This window comes from Parasteatoda tepidariorum, chromosome 7 (assembly GCF_043381705.1).
Source record: "Parasteatoda tepidariorum isolate YZ-2023 chromosome 7, CAS_Ptep_4.0, whole genome shotgun sequence".
In the NCBI taxonomy this organism is placed as follows: Eukaryota; Metazoa; Arthropoda; class Arachnida; order Araneae; family Theridiidae; genus Parasteatoda; species Parasteatoda tepidariorum.
Genome location: NC_092210.1, coordinates 62098559 through 62114055, shown reverse-complemented (window position 1 = coordinate 62114055; position 15497 = coordinate 62098559). Strand labels below are relative to the sequence as shown.

Genomic DNA, 15497 nt, shown 5'->3' with positions numbered 1-15497 from the left:
GAGAAACAAAGCAAAGACCAAGCACCTACATCAAAGAAAGTAATGTAATATGATAGTAAGAATTATTCCAATTTCCTCCTTCAGCAACTAATAAAAAAGAAAAAAAATTTGCTTACATATTTTTTTTTACTGCTCTGGGGAATTACGCATCTCCTGGGACACGTAGTTGATTATTTTCGGCATCTGTCAGGTGATTTAGACACTACAAAAAGTAAGTATTTGAATTTATGATTTTTTATTAATATGTATTTAAGTTTTTGAATTTTTATTTAAATAAGACATTATTTTGGTGGGGTAGCAAGCCTGAGAATTTTCTGTAAACAATTACACTGTTGCCAGTAAGGGATGGCATCCATGATTTTATAACCCTGTAGCGTTTGATACGATTTATATTGTGTGAGGGTTCTAAGAACTTCCTCTGTTCTTACTAATGACTTAGATTTGGGGGGTGGATATTTAAGATGGTTGGCTTGTGGGCCGACAAATGTGAAAAAGAGTTGGATTTCTTGGACACTTTAAAAGTCAGTAGCAAAATGGTTTTTCAAAAAGTAAGTTGTTATGAGAGTGCTTAAGATAATTCAGATTGTGACTATTTGTAATATTTTGAAAAATGTGGTGTGTTTGTGTTTGTATGAAATTTAACAGAAGACTCTAAACAACAAATTTGGTGAAAATGTCAATGTTTTTTATGTATGTGCTGAGGTTGAAAGACTTCATACCTCCTTTTTACTCTTCTATTGTTTTCCCTACTGTCATATTTTGGCTCCCCCCCCTTAACCTAGTTATTTTTTAAAAATTTATTTTCGTAAGTGTTTTCAATATGTTACATCAAAAAAAGTACTTAATTATTGGCATAATGCATTTTTAGTTCTTTTTAGTGTTTATTTAGTATTTCTTTGTACCTTTTCGCACCATTTTAAACCTGAATCATAAAGAACCTGGGTTGTAACTTAAATTGCAGTAAATGATTGATCATTTTTGTAGATTAATCTTGTTATATAGGTGTTGAAATTTTATATTAGCCTGGCACTAAAAGTTAAAATTGTCTATTCCAAAAATAAACCCATGACAGCGCCCCCTCCACAATTTTTGTGTTATTCGAAGTGTTATAATGGGTAGGGGAATACATGGGCATACTATCATAAAACTTATTAACTCTAGATAATCATTATTATTCTGTAACTAATCATTCAATCAACTATGGATTGACAGTATGCTTATTTTTATTTTCCCTTTGCATATGCAGAACAAATTAGTACAGCTTAAGAAAAATGCCCTTAAATTTTTATGTGAAATACAGAGAAGTGATAAAATTTCATATAAAATATAGGTAGGTGATAAAATTTGATGTTTACAATTTTTGAAAGCATTAAAATGTTACAGAAACGTCCCAACTATGCAACTAGCAAAAGTCTATAGTCTTTGGCTTGACTGCTTAGTTTTTTAGAGTTAAACGATGTACAAGTTATTTACTCTTAATTAAAATAACTTTTTTCACAGAAGCTATTCTTTGAGTATAAAAAAAAAACTTGAAGACACTAATCAATTTTACAACTGGGTGACTCAGTTATTTATTTCTGTTCTGAAATTGTCAAGCTTTAATGTATCAAAGTTTTGAGTTAATTCAATTATAATCCATGCTGCAATATAAGACTGATATTCAGTTTTTTCTGTGGAATTAAAATTTAACCTAATTATTGTTTCTTTAAAAGAATGAATTTATTTTATTGTAGTCATTTAAAAATATTGTTAAAAAATCTACATGGTTATAAAGGAATTTATATAACTGAAAATCAATTTTGAAAGATTTATTCTTAAGAAAAAGCATAATTATTGTTTCTTTAAAAGAATGCATTTATTTTATTGTAGTCATTTAAAAATATTGTTTAAAAATCTACATGATTACAAAGGAATTTATATAACTGAAAATCAATTTTGAAAGATTTATTCTTAAGAAAAAACAGCTATTATCATTCTTTTGATAGCCATTGAGATTAAAAAAATTTTAATGAATGTTAAACTTTATCAAAGAAAGAGTTAAAGCAGTATTTAAAGTCAATTCATTAATTTAAATTCATTATTTTTAAATACATTCCGAAAATACATAAGTCTTTACACCAAAAAGTAAAGTACTCTTTTTTATATACTTTGAATAGTTAACAACATTAGTACTAAATTTACCTTTTACTTCAAAATAGTACATATCTGTTTTGAATTGTTTAATCTGCTTTGCAACCATTATTTGTAACTATTATTTATATATTCTGAAAAAATTATTTTATTTCATTTAGGTGCCCTTCCAAGTTTTGTTTTAAGAGATCATGTGTCTGATACTATTGTCAAATTGTCCAAATGTGCTGAAATTACTGAAGAGCATTCCAGCTGGGCTGAAGTAAGACGAGATGCCATAAAGGCTCTATCACAGATAGTAACTACAGTTGGTTTTGGTGCAGAAAAAAGTGAAAATGACTACATGAATGTAAATTATTTAAATGTGGTATTTAAAACCTATTTGAGTGGCACTCAAGATTATACTTTAGACAGCAGAGGTGAAATTGGAGCTATTGTAAGAGAAGCAGCCATGACTGCTATACAGGTAAGTTGCACATTTTAAACTTAAAACATTACATAAATAAATTTGGTTCATGAAAAGAACAACAACTTAACTTTGTTAGCCACTGGTTTTAGATCTACTTTTGAAAATACAACATTTTCATTGAAAAAGTGAAAAAACCAAAATGTTTCAATCTCTCTGAATTGAGCCATGGGGAGGGGGATCACTGCAATCATCTCTCGGCGGCGTGGCCCAGGTTCGAATCCCAGCAATGGCTGCTAGATACGAATTCCACACCAACCACAGTACTGACAAAAAAATATCCTCAGTGGTAGACAGATCATGGGTTCGATTTCCTTTGCCATTAAGCTAACTGTGGGAGGTTTTTCTAATTTTCCTCTTTATGTAAAGCAGGTGTGGATTATTTTCATCAAAAAAGTCCACCACGGAGGCAAAAATATCCTCAGTGGCAGACAGATCATGGGTTAGATTTCCTTTGCCGTTAGGCTACTTAGGGGAAGTTTTCGTGGTTTTCTTCTTTATGTAACGCAGGTGCCCAGAAGCAGAAAGTGCCTAAAACTGCGACGTACGTCGCAGAACAAACGAGGTCCTGCAGAACAATTTGTATCTTGAATAAGTGACAGCATATTCCTGCGATAATAATTTATTAATAATTCATCGTCATTAACAAAATTTTTCACCTCAAAAGTGATTGAAAAAGTAACAAATCAAGAATGTTTGCCTTGGTTTAAAAATAATGTACAGTATCTGTGTATGATCCTGTATTTTAATAAATGAAAATATGTATTTTTCGGCGGAAGAGCCGCGGCGCTATCGAAAAAAAAGTTGTTTTTTTCCTACATGCGGCGCTTCCGACGAAATATTTTTTAGTAGCAAAAAAATTTGTCAAGGAAAGTTATTTAAGATGGAATAATTTTCTGAGAGAAAGACTATTTAAAAAAATTAATAACGAAGTCGACGAAATATTCGCCCATATCGCGATCTGCTGCAGAACATCGCCAATTCTTAGCAAACTTTTTGGCAGCAGCCTGTAAGAAAATAAATAAACGAAATAATAATTTTAAAAAAACATCGCATAAGGAGAAAATTTAAAAGGTATGCATCTTGTATCCACCCCCAGCTTAAGGAAAAATCGCAAGCTAGAAATCTATTTAGCGCCTTGGCAATTGTAATTTGAGCGAACAGAAAAGGAAGTATAGGACCCTAAATCCGACACTCACGGGACTGACGAAATGCCGAACTTCGGATCTCTTTCGGAAATTCCAATATGGCCCCCAAATTTTACTATAATTCAATTCCACTGTTAATTTCAGAAAAACCAATAAATTTAGTCAAGTTTCGATCGTAGATTATGATGGGGTGAATTTAAAACTGGCCCATCTTAAGAGAAATTTTACTAATCAAAATAATAATCTATATAATATAATCAAGAAGAAATAATCAGAATCCTATGAAGAAGAAATAATCGTTTCTTCTTTGGAGCGAGATCATAGTTCTCGTTTTTTCTTTTAGATAACATTTTGTTTTAACAAAAGACGCTTACCTCGCAAGAAGAAAAAAAAAAGCTAACAGGGAACTACAAAAAAAAAATTTTTTTTTTAACAATTAATGCTAAGAAACTAACAATGAATAACAACAAAAAACAAGCTAAAAACTAATAACGATAAAAAAAAAAAAACGCAAGCAACAATTAACAAGAAAAAATAAAAAGCGGCAAAATAAAAAAAAATTTATGAATCGAATAAAAAACCGCAAAAGGGATAGAATTCATTTTGTTGTCCACGTGGTAGTTTCAATGTCAACTGGGTGTGGCCAATTTATGGTCAAACAGAAGAGGGAAATTTGGGGGTAAAGCACAAGCACAGCTGTCAAGATTGATTGATCAGTTTTTTCCAACTTCCATTTCTTTATTTTGTTCATTGGAAATGCAAGTGTTTTTACTTCTCACTTTATTTTAAACTGCTTAAGAAACAGATGTTTCTTTTGACACAGATTTATAATTTTTTTTTCAAGCTTTTTTATTTTTAAAAGATAAAATAAAGTAAGTTACTTCAACAGAATAAAATTCCAAATAAAAAGAATATAGCTGATTTTTTTTGTCTTATCAATATAAATTTCTTAAAAAAAAAAATTAAAAAAAAAGATTAGATCAGATTAAGTGCCAAATTTTGGAATGCTGGATTAGGGGTCCCATACCCTGTTCTTTTCCCCAACCCCTTTTAAATATTGAGTCACATTGGGTTATTTCCATTGAAGGAGAGGGCATTCTACCCACTAAAATTCCACCCTCAAAGATTGTGAAAGTGAAACTTATTTCCCGTTCGCTAATTTCTTCAGAATTTTTTTGGGGCCTGTTTAGTTATTTCTTATTCTTGTTATTATTAGTTATTTCGTTATTATTAGCTGTTTCGTTATTATGTATTAGTTTTTCCTCAAATTGTTAACGGTAATAAATTTTAAAATCTTTTTATTTTAAAATCTTTCTTTTAATAAATTTTTATTTTATTTTTCTTATTGCATTGTTTTACGGATTCCTGTAATCAGTTCAGCCTTAATTCAGCTACTGAACATATAAATATTTTTTTGCTGTTCTTCTGTTTTTTGGCGCGGTGCCAACTAGTAAGAACAACTTTATTTTATATAGTTTTGTTGTTTTCTTTTCTTTTTTTTTGCTGAAAGAGAAAACTTTTTTTGTTGCTTTTTTTTTGCTGAAAAAGAAATTTTTTATTATAATTTAGAAATTAAAACTTTATTTTGTGAAATGCATAAAAAAATGTAATTTTTTATTATACAGATATTCTAAATGGTAATTTAAAGGTCTCTTCTGAAAGGATGCTGATATACGCGGTTCAGCGCCATTGCGGCGCTTACTATAACTTTTTTTTAAAAAAATTCATTTTTATCGAGGTGCGGCGCTTCTGACGAAGCGGCGCTTTCGCCGAAAAATACGGTATTTTAATGTAAAGCTAACTTTTTTTCGCTGTGAAATCCTTGCAGAACATTTGTATATATTAATAAGTCCTGTTGCAGAACATTTGAAAATATTCTGCTTCTGGGCGCAGGTGTGGATTATTTCCATCAAAAAAGTACACCGCAGGGGCAAATTTTTCCCATTATTAGATACAGAAGTTCCCTTATCTTCTAGATTGGGTTCAAAATTATAAGTCTATGGAGTTGATCATTGGTAGTCGTAAATTCAAAATTAGGTCGACTGTTCAATAACGGTTATAAAATCTCTCTGAATTTATGAACATAAGTGTCCTTGTAACCAACTTTTTTTAAACGAATCAAAACTGTCATCCTAATATTTTTAATTCCTGCAGCTCTTAAGTTTCTGCTTTTGAGCTTATTCATGATCAGGGCTGTGGAGTTGGTACCTGAAGAAATTATTGCAAGAGTCTGAAAGATCTGTTCGATTCTGATTCTAGTTAGCTAAAAGTTAAGTCCTATAAGTTGAATGAAGGAAAGACTCCTGTTAATTGTTTGGACAGCTATTTATAATCATGTAAACAAAAATGTATATTATGACAATTATTTAAATTATAACTTACCGCAAAATTAATTTGTTATAACTTCATGCATTATTTATTAACTTTTATAAAAATGATTTGAAAATCTCTAAGCCTATGTTCGGTTGGAATTAGTGTAAAAGGCAAAAGATGATGATTAAATTTTTTTTAAAAGGTAATCAATGGAATTCTTTATCAATTGTCATCATGTTGAAAAATAAACTAAAGAGAAACGGGCATTCATAACCTTCATTTTTAGTCAAACATGGGATCGAATGGAACCATGATGGATCAACGGCTAATGCTCTGAACTGCCATTGAAAATAACTGTGATTCCAGTTCCAGTATTAGCTTGAAACCCGTCCAGCATCAGATCGATGGGTACCAGCAGGTCGCAAAAATTCAAATGGCTGGTGCAAAATGCTGGCCACTTGCCACCGTTATGTCATTGGTCACAATGAGCTGTTGCGGGAATGCTTTACTTTATATGTACTAATTCTTATAATATTCTAAGTTTTTTTTTTTCTTCTCTCTAAAGGAACACAGAGCTTCTATAAAAATAAATTATTACTTATGATTCTACGAAAATTTTAATGGAATCTAAGTTGAAGTTGAGATCTCGAAAAAGTTTGGAGTAAGAATACCAGCTCTATCCATGACTAACAATCATTATTATTACTTATTACAATATTTAAAATTTTATGTGCAATGAATTATAAAAGTTAGTTGCATCTGTATTGTATTCCTACCAGGGTTTTAAAAAAAAACAACTATGATTGATTGGGTTTTTTAAGATATCACCTAATTTAACACTTTTTAGGTTTAAATTTTAATTTAAAATGATAATTCAAAAAGAACAATTTTCATTAAAAATAAAACTTTCATGGGAAAATAATTAAATAATGAATTAAAATAAAAATAAAAATTAGCTTTAATTTCAATGTAGTACCATCTTTTCATGCTGGTATGAATAAAAGGCTCTTAAATTAATTTCTTCTTTGACTAGTAATGAAAGCATAATATTGGAGTCGAAAAAAATATGCTTTTTTCTGTTTTATTTCTTTGTTAAGTAAGTTTATGGTTTTTTTTTTTTTTTTTTTAAATAAAATAAGTTTTTTACAGGTCAACTAACTACATAACTACTGTATATTTAACAATTTTCTTATAGTTTTTTTAATTGCTCTTTAAACTAAGTATTTAGAATTAGTTTTGCTGTGATCAATAAAATAATTAATCAATCATGTAAACTTTTATTAAATAAAATTTATAATGCAAAATAAGTTAGTGTTAATTTCATATTATTTAGTATTTTATTGCCGTTTGAAAATTAATAAATTTTAATATTTAAATTATTATTTTGTAGCAGTTAAATATAACTACTAACAAAATATTTTATTCCATCCATTTGTATATTTTCTGAAACAATAATATTCTGCTGAAAAGAATAAAAAAAATACTATTTTTAATATTTTGTTATATTACCTTTTGTGTGCTTATTTTATTCGTACTTATAAACTTATTTATTCAGGAGATAAGAGAAAAACAAAGTTATTCCAGCCTGTATTCTGCACCTATCAATTCAAAACAAATAACATTAAGAAAGCTAAAATTATTGTTTAAAAAAAAAGTGATTTTTTTTTTCTATTGTTGAAGCAAGAAAAGTTATTATATTCATTCGAAGTTATATATTTATCTAAGTACACTAAATTTTGAAAGTGGGGTTATGTATTAATATTTAAAAATCAAATAAAAATTAACAACTGATGTACTGTAAATATATACTGTATTGATATACAATAAAAAATAGCAATTGATAGATGATATGATTGATTGGGCAGATTTTGATTACTTTTAGAAATAAAACCATTTAAGCCCGGGTTTTATTGGGTTTGTGGGTAGGCCAAGAACCCTGATTCCTACGATATTAGCATTTTCAATCTCTACAATTTCACCCAAAAAAAATTTTATATCAAAATTGTTAAGATCCTTAGTTAGGCAGTGATCAAAGCTTTTAAAAATTGTATTATTTACTCTAATGGAAAATTTATATAGATTATAATTGGTGTATACAATCTTTGGCCTCTTTTTGAAATTCTTTTTGTTGTATGTAGGTATCTTAGCAAATAATTAAGCATATGTTGAAAATTGCATGATCTTTGTTTCTTGTTTTCCATATAAACAATCACATATGAATAACTTATTCTTCAAAAAATAAATATTTTTAAACCTGTCTATTCTATCGCAAATTATAGGCTGTACAAATTTTGTATTTGATTAAGTTTTACTTTAATCAAGTTCTGTAAAAATGTCAATTTTGAAATGTAAAAATCTCTTTGAAATTGCTGATAGTAAAAATGCTATTCCCATTGAAATGCAATGCAGCTGCATACTCACTTTTGTAACTTAAAGTATATCCTTAATTCCATTTATTTTTAGGACACTTTGTGTTTGGTGATAAAAGAAGACAAAGAACTAGTCTCAGCAGATTTAATCAAAGAAATTTTCTCAACCATTTTGCAGCAGTGTACGGAAAAAATTGACAGAACCCGAGCAGTTGCTGGAGGAGTGTTTGAGACACTTTTATATTGGTTGGTTAACTTACTAAATCTATGCATTAACTATGTTGTTTGTTTGTTTTTTTTATACAGCATAATGTAACTACACTCCTTGTAATTAAAATTGACCTCTCAAGGTCGCGTTTCTCACTTTTGCCCCCTTTGCTATAATGTGATAAGTATAATGCCATTCTTTTTATTCACTTGGCAGTTAAGGGTATCTATAGCTCATTGCAGTTTTTTCTCTTGCTTTTGTTTCTTACTCGCCAGTTTCTTTTCTCAATTGTAAGTTGATTCCTTTTCACAAACTAGTGCTAAATTGTTTGTATTTTAAGCTCTGCTGACATGAATAGCCCTGATGTCAGGAGCCAATCAATTATAGTTATTTACAATGTTTACAGACATTTAAAATAAGTGGTGTTATCTGAACCGAATTCTGTGGTAAAAGAATATTTTTTATGGAATACTGTCAAACCTCGCTATAGTGAACATTCAAGAGACCAAAATTTCGGTTCACTATATTCGTAACGCTATATTGTGTTCACTATATCCGTAATGCAGGCAATTTAACTAAAGATTCCCAAACTCCTTCCTTTTATTACTCATTATTCAAATAAATGACTGAAAAATATTATGTAGTAGCAAAAATTGTGTTATTTTTTTATTACTGTTATTTTTCAAACTGTAGATTTGAATAGTTTATATTCCCTGCAAATATCAGCTTGATTACATCCATTTTCAATTTTTCTGATTATGCCCATTTTTTCATTAATAGAGAACGTTTTACGTTTATTGCTCGCCATAGTTAAATTTGAGAAACTTGTTTGTAGGCTTTTTTAAACTGTACTGAGAGTAAAAAGGACTTAAAATGAAGACCTTATTAACACAGATTAGTGTCCAACCCTTTGACCAATAATGAATAATTACTCATTCCCTCTAACAGAAAATGCATGTTGATCCCACCAACACCTTACAGGTGCATTATCTGCGTAGGTTGGAAGCATCTGCTTGGTTTGTTTAGGAATGGAAAAGTGAGATAAAAGAAGCAAACAAGAAAAAATACTTATCGCTATGTTCCCCTCTATAGATTGTTTTAAAAATCAGTATATGTATTTATTTTGAAGTAGAAATTTCAAAATTATTACAAAAAAAATTAAGAAAAAAATCAGTCGAAGACAATAAAAAGTTCATTATATCCAACTTCTTCACTTTTTTGGTTCACTATATCCACAAAAAATAACATTATACATGTATAGCAAGGCACTGGACCGAACATTTCGTTCACTATATCCGTGAGTTCACTATAGCGGGGTTTGACTGTATAACTAGGACGTGGTGGTATTTTCTAGAGAGCCGTACTGCAAATTTGTGCAGATGCTGATAGAACTGCAGCTGGTATAGTTCTAGATAATCTTCCGGTTTTTGAGTCATCGAAGAAAAAAAACCCGAGAACAAAACTCATGAGTATGATTTGGATGATTTTAACTAATGCGTCTTACAATAAATTATTTAAGAATTTTATGACAGACGTGGATACTCAACAGGGACAAAACTAAGAGTTTGCTTAATAGAAAAAAACCAGGAGTTCCCTTGTCTTCTGGATTGGGTTCAAAATTACAATGATACAGAGTTGAACATTAGTAATCGTAAACCAAAAAAAATTTTCTCGGCTGTTCAACGATGGTTGTAAAATAAAATTTAAAAGTACATGTATGTATATTTACATATAAATACGTACTATACATAAAAAAACTAAAATAAATTAAAGGTTTTCAAAAAAATAAAGTGTGCCTTTTTCATGTTATGCCTATATTGTTCATCGTTTATGTTAATGTTAATACTACATTTGTTAAATTATTTATTTCAGTTCACCAAAAATTCCTCACATTCCATTTCATGAAGAATTATTAGATATTTTCAATCAAGATGTTTGCAGTGAAATCAACTGGGCTTCACCTGGTGACACGTTTCAACATTTTGTTAAAGTTCTCAATTTTCCTTGTTATCGAAGAAATCTACTTCTTGGTTTTGTTGTAAGCGTTGGTGGGCTTACTGAATCTTTAGTAAGTTTCCTTTCTTTCTTTTGTTTTCTTCTTTCTTTTGTAATATGTTTGAAATGAAACTCGATTTTTCTCCTTAAAATTTTTTATTTATTTTACCGGCGGTTTAGCAAAACAGCAATATTAGGATAATGTTTCTCCCCTCGAAGTACTTGGAAAAATCGGTTTTGCTATGCGAAAAAGACTGCTGGTTAAAATATGACTTTTTGCATACAGAACTATCAGTAGGTTAAAAACTTAATGCACTAAAACAGTTAACTTGAAAATATCAAATCCAATTAATTTGCTAACATTTTAAGTTCTGATATGTTGAGTTGTAATGTTTTCATGTTATAAAAGAAATCTAAGTTATGATTGTTGGCTAGAATTATCATTTAAAACAGATGATTAACATTAAAATCATCTAAAAGGGAAACTGATTTGGACGACTTAGGTCCGAAATAAGCTATAGTGCCTCAGTAAAAGTTTCATGTGAAACTTTAAGTAATAACAAGTATATAAAAAAAAATTTAACTAATTCATTGTGGCACTTCATAATTGATACAGGATTATCTTTTTAATTCAGTGTTTTTAAATGTTTCGAATTAGTAATGTTTTTCTAGGGTTTAGGGATTTTTTCACCGAGTATTTGTTTCTTTGGATAAACAATATTAGTACTAGGCAAAAACACCTTCATTCTGCTTTAATATGGAGTTTTCTTTAATACTAACATGCATGTTATAATAATAGTTGAGTTTAGTAAATTTCTATTGCAATATACAGCTTGTACAAAATAATTTTGTACAATAACGGTACTGTTTGTCTCAGATAGGTACACTTCCAGACATTCGTCTGGAGCTGTGGCGGTGACTATGGTAACGAGGTATGATTATTTCAAGTAGGGGTGCGGGGTCCCTCTTTAGGACTGGTTTTGACAAGAGAAAAGGAAACCTCTTCATCGAAGCTACCCGCCCTAAAATGCCCTCTTCTTGTTTCCATAGCACGAGACTGCCACAGACTTTGTGGCGGGAAAAGTACCTATCTTAGACAAACAGTAATTACCCTTCAAAAGTTAATTTGCTGTTTATTCAGTAAAATTAAAGGAAGAACTTTTTTTTAGGAAGAATGGCACTATCTACTAAAAAAACAGTGAAAAAATTTTATGAAAAATTAGTCTGTTTATAAGATTTTTTTCATAGTTTTTTTTTTTATGTAGCTCTAGAGACTTTAAAAATAATGTAATGTATAAAACAAAAAGTTTTTATGGCTAATAAAAGTTTACAGTTATATGTAATTTATAAAATAAAATGAATAACTTATCAATTATTTAAAAATCAATATGAAATGAATATGGCTTTTGAATTTGCAATTTTTGTATTGTAGTTGTATGTCTTGCTCAAAAATGGACAACCATTGCAAAACAATTCAGACTATTGGGTTTGTCCCATCACCACACTGTCTTCCTGCATTCTTAATCTGCTGCTTTTGGGCACTGTTGCTCTCAGTAGTATAAAAGTAGGGTTTTTAAATTTTGAGAAAGTTTCAGGAGACATTTTTTTTTCCATTAATAAGTCTTTGTGTACCACTGTTAAACTGGGTTGTGACACACTGTGGCATATATGCTGCATATCGGCTGTATGATTTGAATTATGATAAATCATTTTATTAAAACCATTTTCTGACATTTAAAATATAATCTTGAATTTTATTTTTATTTCAGGTCAAATTCTCAAGTTCAGCCTTAGTTTCCTATCTCTTTTCAAAGCAATCAGACTGTGATCATCTTCTAAAGTATATAGCTGATGAACTCATAAGCATCCTCAAAGAGAATACTCAAAACGATCGTATCATTGTGCCTTTTTTCAAAATGGCGAACCATCTTCTCTTGTCTGGCATTGAATTTTCAAGTGAGGAAAAACCTTCTTTTCATATGCAACTGATGGATTTGGTCTGGGAGTGCTCTTATAAGTCCAGGGATCCTCAGAAGATAATTGCTGCTGTGGACTTGTTTTGCAATTTGCTGCAGTTCGACGAATATATTCAGAAACGGATTCTGAATAAATTAATGATCTTCCTTTGTCACCGTTTCCCACGCGTCAGAAAGGTGACGGCTTCCCAAATGTATGAAGCATTTCTTACTTACGATGTTGTGCAAGATGAAGATGTTGCTGGCCAAGTGTCTTCAATTCTTTGTGATACAGATTGGAATAAGCCAATCGATGAATTGCGTCCTGTGAGAAATAGTCTCTGTGAGAAACTAGGGCTTGAACCACCAAGAACAAAAGCAAAATAGTGCTACTTCAAATTAGCTTGAATTTTTATTTTAATTGGGCCTTCTAATAAAATAGCATAAAGCTATGGTTCAATTTTGAAAAAAATATTAATTTCATTTTAACTTTCTTGTCGATTTCTATCTCTCAAAATTAAAATGGGGAAATAAGGCTAATATTTTCTGCAGCTTTTCTTAAATTAGCTTAAACTTAGAAAAATTATTTATCAAAATTTTTTTTTAAAATTGTATTATCACCTGTGGTTTTTATTTCATTGTATAAAAATTTTGCAGTTGCAGAACTTCTGTGACAATGTTTACGTTTCAAGAGCAATTAGCAGTTGTTTCAGTACCGGAAACAATTTTTTTAATGAAAAACCAATTTTTTTTTAATTTATAAAAATTTATTAAATTTTTATATTTTTCTCTAAATTCAAAGAAAAGGTAGAAAATAATGCCTCTTAAATTTGCTTCCTTCTATTAAATTAAGATCAAACAAAAACCAATTTTTAAACTTCAATGCATTAAAAGGGAAGCTTTAATTTTTTTATTCAAATACAAAAAAATTATGGTGTAACGCTTCTGGGTAAATTGCGTTAATGCTATCGAGTTTCTCGACACTGTGTAAAATGTTACTTTTGCTGTATAATTTTTTTTATTCTGCTTGTTTCTTACTTTTTGTGTATTTTTTTAACTTTAAAAATGTTATTTTAAAATTGTTATTTTGCTATTGAAATAAAATAGTTTTTAAATTTGGGTTCTTCATTCATTGCAACTATTTAAGAGGCAGACAGAAGGAAAACCTTACACCCTTTTGATAAAGTGAGAATGGAATTTGTTATATTGAAAAGTAATTATCTAAACTGTCGATACATTTTACACACTACGAGATGAAACAATAAATTCCAGCCAAAATATATTTATGGTGCTGACAAGTCCCCAAACTTCTATTTCATAGTCCTAATGAAATTGACGTCCACGATAGTCTTTCATCAGGACGACTAAAATATGGATTCTTCCAGTCTCGGAAGCTTTTCTCTCACCAGACAAAATCATATGCAACAAAAAAAAATTTTTGGTAATGAATGATGCGAAACTCATGCGATTGCCCCTTATTCATACAGCATTGATTCATCTTCAATCATTTTGTTTAAATGATTTTTTATGTGCATTTAATCCTGACCATAATGACATATTCCTCGAGTTTATCCATCTACTTATGTTTTCTGAATTTAAATTAAGGTTCTCAATTTCCGAAAAGAAATGAATAAACTTTTCCAAGTAAATACAGTAGGGAACCGATTATCCGGAAAGATTGGGACCATCGTTATTCCAGATAACTGATTTTTCCGGTTTTCTGAATCGCTATAAAAAGTAGTTTTTTTTTATTGTTAAACCCAACTAAAAAAAAAAATATTAGGAAATAATCTTAAAATGAAGAAAAAGCGATACAGTAATGATTATTTCTAAAATTATGGTATGGTAAACATCTTTCAATAAAGAAAGAAAAATCCTAAAATCTTATGTGGAAAAAAAAATTCTTTAAAATATGGTGGGAAAATTTATCGAATTTCATTCCGGTTTTCTGATTTCCGGATAACGGGTTCTGTACTGTATCAACTAATTCCAGACTACATACTATACACAGCAATATTCCATCAAAAACATATGGTTGCATTAATAAAAAATTTAAACAAGATAATGTTCAAGAATCTGTTGATACTTATTTTAGATGTAAATAATAAAAAAAGATCAACCATGTTGTACTGCAGTGAAATTTTTACGAGAAATGATTGTAATAGATATTAGATTTATTCACTTTAAATCCTACTGGCTATTTATTATTACAATGCAGCATTTAAGTTTATAGCAGGATTTTCCAGGTTTTGGCTATAGTATTCAACTCCAGATTTTTCTGTGGAAACTAGGTGGGCTTAGCTGTAGAATGTCTTCGCCTCATGATTAAATTGATGAGAGTGGTATTTGTCATTCGGTTTTCAGAAGGACAGATTAAGTTTGCTGATGTTGCCTCCAGAGAGGAGAGAACATTTGTAACGCAAGGTCAGCTCTGACAACCGATTGGCACTAAACAAAAGTGTTCATTTGGGACAGTTGACAACAAGAATAAAACAATATATATGACACATATATATAAAAAAGTGTTTAAATTATTAAGTCAAATGTTACGCCAAAAATGTTCAAATTATTTAGCTAAATATTAGGCAAAAAATTTTAATATTATTGCAATGTAGTATTTAAGTTTGTAACTAGATTTTTCCAAATTTTAGTAATTAATGTTATATTATTTTTTAACTCCAAATTTCCCTGATCATGTGGAAATTAGAGATGTCTTCTCAAAATACTTTCTAACTAAACAAGGTTTTTTTTAGTACCTACCCATATAATTGACTTTCGTCATTCAGGTATCAGAAGAGCAGATGTGTTGACCAGTCTTCCAGGGACATCATAAGACTATGTTACCTCTACAGTAAGGAAGGTTAGTACAGAGAAGAAAAGAACATCCATATGAATAGCTATAGAAGAAAAGGA

At 29.7% G+C, this 15497-nt stretch overlaps 1 protein-coding gene across 1 annotated transcript in view; it reads left to right on the top strand.

Annotated features, from left to right (window-relative positions):
- Positions 1-13703, top strand: part of LOC107439816 (tubulin folding cofactor D) — a 40910-nt gene extending 27207 nt beyond the window's left edge. The window contains exons 15-19 of the mRNA XM_071183787.1: positions 1247-1304; positions 2292-2596; positions 8521-8672; positions 10507-10702; positions 12399-13703. Coding sequence (XP_071039888.1) covers positions 1247-1304; positions 2292-2596; positions 8521-8672; positions 10507-10702; positions 12399-12971 — 1284 coding nt within the window. The 3' untranslated portion in view covers positions 12972-13703. The remainder of the gene's footprint in view (positions 1-1246; positions 1305-2291; positions 2597-8520; positions 8673-10506; positions 10703-12398) is intronic.
- The last annotated feature ends 1794 nt before the right edge of the window (positions 13704-15497 follow it).